The 5,442-nt window shown below is 33.9% G+C and overlaps 1 protein-coding gene across 1 annotated transcript; it reads right to left on the bottom strand.

Annotated features, from left to right (window-relative positions):
- Nucleotides 1–219: 219 nt before the first annotated feature.
- Nucleotides 220–4,553, bottom strand: LOC107891783 (probable hexosyltransferase MUCI70). The gene is made up of 9 exons (XM_016816687.2): nucleotides 3,930–4,553; nucleotides 3,045–3,302; nucleotides 2,712–2,925; nucleotides 2,495–2,604; nucleotides 2,216–2,406; nucleotides 1,910–2,013; nucleotides 1,560–1,747; nucleotides 1,268–1,467; nucleotides 220–601 (listed from the first exon to the last, which is right to left on the bottom strand). Exons 1-9 carry the CDS (start codon nucleotides 4,168–4,170, stop codon nucleotides 455–457), a joined length of 1,653 nt encoding a protein of 550 aa, XP_016672176.2. The 5' UTR covers nucleotides 4,171–4,553; the 3' UTR covers nucleotides 220–454.
- Nucleotides 4,554–5,442: the final 889 nt, after the last annotated feature.

Here is a 5,442-nt window from a genome sequence, read left to right on the forward strand (position 1 = left end):
ACACAAATGAAGATAATTAATCTATCAACTGGATTTTTAATGAGTAATATTTGAAAATAACAAGTTGAATATGGTATTTGCACATATGATTATATGTTTGTCGAATCAGATTTTGAAATGAGTTTAACAGTTATTATTTAGTGAGAGCTGAAATTTTATAATTTGAAAAGTACAATAGGACTAAAACCACAACAAACTTTCCTAAAATACAAGGACTAATAGCAGAAATTAACTTTTTTTTAATAAGATTATTGGTCGATGAAAATACACAAGGTAAAAGTTAAAAGAAACAAAAATGGATGAATCGCATTGTTTCTTTTTTCTTTTTCTTTTTTTTTTGAGCAAAAATTACAACACTCTTGAATGATATTCCAAGCCCCGCCATGAATGTTCCAAAAAAGTGGGGAAGGAAAAAGAATGGTAAATTTTGATTTTTAGACAACTGGTTATAACATTAAACTATTTCCTTACTAACTTTACGATGATGTCTAGCGCCTGACTTCCTATCTCTTCTACGTCTTGGTGGGACCTTCCTTTGTGAAGAATAAATGACCGGAGGAGCCCTTTGAGCCAATAGGGCTAAAACATCCTTATGGTATTTCTGCAAATAACAAATAGAGGCAAAGAATAAAGAGGTCAAGACCAGAAAGTAAAAGTTCAAAAGTGTCACGGTTTTCTCTCGAAAATAAGCCTCACAAGTATGGAGTTTAAGTCTCTACATATAAATTATAATGGATCCTCGGAGTTTTCAAGTCCGACATGCAAATTTCAACCATGGTATGGTTATCGCATAATCTTACAGATGTGCAAGAAATGAATCCTTGCCTAAAATCCATGTATGAGAGCGTTAACGATTGAAACCATCAATGGTGAGGAAGAGTAAGTCATGAAGTGATAATGGGAGAGCGGTAACCAATTTGAAACCGTACATGGTGAGGAAGAATAAGTCATGAAGTGATATAATGGAAGCGAGTTTGAATTTATCAATCGTGAGGCATAACAAAAGTTAGAAATATTGGAGAATCATTGAGGGTTTTACAGCAACTTTAATGAAAAATGATTTCATCCCTCCGGTGGGAAAACAAGCACCCGAAATATCGGAGATTTGCCAACGAACAAATATAAAATCAGATTCAAGAGACAGCGAAGAACTCCGCAAATACGCAAGTTTGGAATTTACAGGATATGATCATTAGCCGAAAAAGGAAATCCCTTCATTAAGCATATTTCGTAATGAAGAATGCAAAAGAACAGAAAAATAAAATACCTGAATGACAAAGTTGCGCCTTTCGCAGTCCAAGAACATATTGACAGTCCAATTCGTCTTTGCCGCAATCTTATCCCTTACGGTTGAAAAACTAATTTGGTCTCGGGAAGTAAAACGGTCAACTTCGTTGAACCAAAGACAAGTAAAGAGGTTGCTAATCGGAATATGCTCCCTTATAATCACACATCCTTCAGGAACATCTGCAGAGCCAACAATTAAAGCAAAACTTCATTACAGCTAAAACAAGCACAATTAAACACAGTAAGACACGAGCAACTATCTTGTAACACACCGCTCGTAATAGGATGTTTAGCCTCGGAATATGGTGTCAAGCCCTCTCTTTTATAAAATTCAACTTGATGATCAATCGAGGCATTATCATATTTGCCTGCAGCTTTATTTGCCTCAGCTTCAACAAACACATCAAAGCGTTTATAATGCCGAGAAATTGCAAGGGTAGCATTTTTCCTCCACAAGAACCTGAAGGAAGAGATTTAAGAGTCAGAATAAACAATCATTGGCCTGGAAACCAGCTCCTAATTTGGCAGAAAATTATCAAACCAAGGCCAAAGAATTTGTGAGAGTAATCACAAAGTGATTTTTTTTTTCTTTTTAATTCTGTGTGAAAGAATTCCGAAGTACCTCTCAAGTATTTGATACGGATCAGCAACAAGCTCAAGTTTCCCATCAATCCATAAAGAATAACGAGCATTCGGAAATAGCCTATGTAGTAGAAGCTTCGGGATCTATTACGGGCATAACACATGTCAAAAGGCATAAAACTTCTTTACATATACATTTTAACATATAGGCATAGAACTGGTCGGTTCCTATTTTTGTATAATGAATAAAGTAATGCAGACCATATTCATCATCATTTATCAAGCTGGGGATTCTCTAACTCCAATCTAAAATCAAAGAACATTTGTGTGCGTTTTGAACATTTACCTTTCCATTCCGCCTTCCGTCAGTGTAAGGAAGATCACGTACAAGAACAATTCTCCATACTCCAATCTTATTATTCTCATACTTCCCTTTCAAATCAGCTTCCGTTTCTTCATCAACGAACATATAGAAGCAGACAGTTTGCTTGGAATATTCACTAATATTCCTCGGCTGTTGTATGACATCAAAAGCTCCTGCAATAGAATTTGATTATTCAATAAATTTCATCATCTTATAACATAATGAATCGAAATAAAATAAAATATAGTAGAAGTATGCTACCGAATATTGCTGATGCAACAACGACTCCATTACATTGCTCCATCTCGAGAAGATCACTGTCATAGATGTCGAATCCTGTCCCACGGCCAGGTTTGCATCCTTTGACAAATCTGGAAAAACGCATAACATACATGAACCGAATTACTAAATTTCTCTTTCAAATTGTGTTCACTTTCAAAAATTTAACCCCAAAATGAAAAAGAGATTTGAACCATACCCACAATGCATATTCATTGACTCTCTTATGTCATATGAATCATTACGCTGCTTCAAAGTAGGATACCCACCAAAGTCGGAACCTCCAAATTCCGTTTCTCTATTTAAATTTTCCTCAAAAATATATGTTAAATTTTTAATAACAGGAGAAAACGATGGGACTTTTGGCATCAAGGCAACAGCTTCCTCCACGGGAAGATAACATACAGGACAAGCTGTGTCATAAACAAGCAACAAAAACTTAAAAAGAACATATTTCGGTGTGGGAAAACCGAACCGGCAATGTCAAATACCAAATGCAAAGCTAAATTGAGAACAAAATTACAAAACTTACGACGTGGTCCAGTTCTTTTTTTGTCTGCTGGTGGAGGGGGTAAAGTAAAAGTGTTGCATGGATGCCCCGGAGGAAGAGTGTAGCCGAGAAAATAAGATGGAGGAGGAGGGTGCATTACTCCAACTTTGGTTTCTTTCACACTAACTGCTAAAGATGTCCAATTGTCGATCCGGATACTTTGCACTACATTTATCAAGGGATTATTTAGGGCCAAATTATCATTTACCTTAGAGCCATTGTCATTCTCCTGATCTTCACCTGTAAAAAAAGCCAAAATACATTCAAATTCTCGAACCGTAACCTCAAAACAACTAAAGCCAATTGAGATAATGCAAACTAAATTGTTCTTAGCTTGAACTTGAATCTAACTTTCATCAAAAACTATTTAGAAAAAAGGGAAAAAATGAATCAAATAAAAATTTAAAATAAAATTCATGTTTGACAATGAACATAAGAAATCCACTTCAATTGAGTCATTATCATTAGCAGACTAAATTATCCTGAGCTTGAACTTTAATAGAACCTTCTATATATGCATATACATATATAACAAGGAATCAAACAAAAATTGAAAGTACTCTCCAAGTTTGCCAATGAACAAAAGCAATTCGACTGTGTTGAATCATTAACATTAGCAAACTAGATTGTCCTGAGCTAGAACTTGAATGTGGCATTCCAAAAATTTATATAATATATGTGTGTGTGTGTGTGTATTCTCAACTCAATTTGGATCAATGAGCAATGTATCACCAATGTTACTAAAGTGTGCAGTTTTTGCCTACTTCTTTCATAAAAAAAAAATTGCCCAAGAATCACTACTTCACTATAAACAATCCAAAAAAGGAAGTGAAATAAAGGGAGAAAAGAAGCAGCAGCAAACTTTACCAAAATATACGACCCAAATAAAAACGGCAGCTGAGATGACACAAAGAAGCAACATCCCAACCTTCTTCCGACCAGCAAACTTACAGATCCAATGAATCAATGTTTCTTTTTCTTTCAACATTTTAGAATAAGCCTTAGTTCTTGTAGCTGAAGCCGCTTGAATGGGCAAAACACCATTCAGCCCTTGTTTATCCAGTGATCCATAGCTCCCTGAACGAATCCCCAATGACCCTCCACTCATTATCTTCTTTATCAAAAACCCAATTTCACCCCTTTCATTAAAACTTCAAAAAAAAAAGAATATAAAATGAAAAAAAGAGAGGCTATAACTACATTAGTTTAAAAAACAATAACTCAAACAGCAAAACACCCACTTTCCCCCCAAAATCATTGGGGAGCCACCCAAATCGAACTCAGATGCAGCTCAATTATGAAAAAAAAAATAAGTTGAAGAATTTAAGGGAAAAACAAATCTGGGTTTTTCAGTTTTTGGCTTTTTTACGATTGATTTTTTATAAGGGTTTTTTGTGAAATCGAGGGATCAAATCTCAGATCACACAATTTTCGAGCTAATAATAATAATTCTTATTACAAGTTACAACCTTTTTCAGTTTTGGAATGGGATTTTTATCATCTCTGTCTTATATGATCTTCTTTGATGTTAAATGATCGTACGGCTTTGGATTGTTAATGTTTTGTACTAATTTGTAATAAAATAAAAATAAGGTTACTCTAAATGACAATAGTCAAACAAATTCTTAATGAGAATTTTCAATATTTTATCCATAAAAATTTCCATGTTGGGTTAAAAAACATAAGTAGACAAACATTGAGAGAACCGGAAAGGAATCTGTGTCTTGCTTTTTTATTTAAAAAAAAGGATAATTGTTAATCCAATTAGCAATTTAATTATGTTGATTGGAGGTCAACCTTGAGCTCTTGGTCGATGGTTGTATCTTGTAGGCGTATTTTTTATAATTAATTTTTAATATTGATATTTTTTTCGTGAGTTTGCAGGTTATATCTATACCAACGATCGATTGATATGCTCTCTCAAGTGAGAGATAGAACCCTCAAGTGGGACAATACATTCTGTTGAGGGTTCGAGATCCACCCCCTCGACAAAAAAGTGCCTTTCCATTTAGGGTTTGAGACCTAACCCCCTCAATAATTCAATATTTTAGAGCATCAATTTGAACCAGTACAACCAAAATATCGTTTGCTATATTTTAATTAATGATAAAGTAACATTTAGTTGACAACTTTTCTTTTCTCACTTTAGTTCATGAACTTTTTTATCCACGTTAGTCCCAAAACTTAGTGATTTTTTTAATTTGGTCCCTGCACTTGAATTTTGTTTAAATATAATGATGTGGCACTTTACAATTGTGCCATGACATCACTTAATTTTTAAAAAAAAAACTATAATTTCTTTCTATTTTTTTGTATTTTTTTAGATTTTATCTATTTTTTTAAAAAAATTCAAGTTCAGTTACCAAATTGAGAAAATGTA

The sequence above is a fragment of the Gossypium hirsutum genome, chromosome D09, assembly GCF_007990345.1.
Source record: "Gossypium hirsutum isolate 1008001.06 chromosome D09, Gossypium_hirsutum_v2.1, whole genome shotgun sequence".
Taxonomy (NCBI): Eukaryota; Viridiplantae; Streptophyta; class Magnoliopsida; order Malvales; family Malvaceae; genus Gossypium; species Gossypium hirsutum.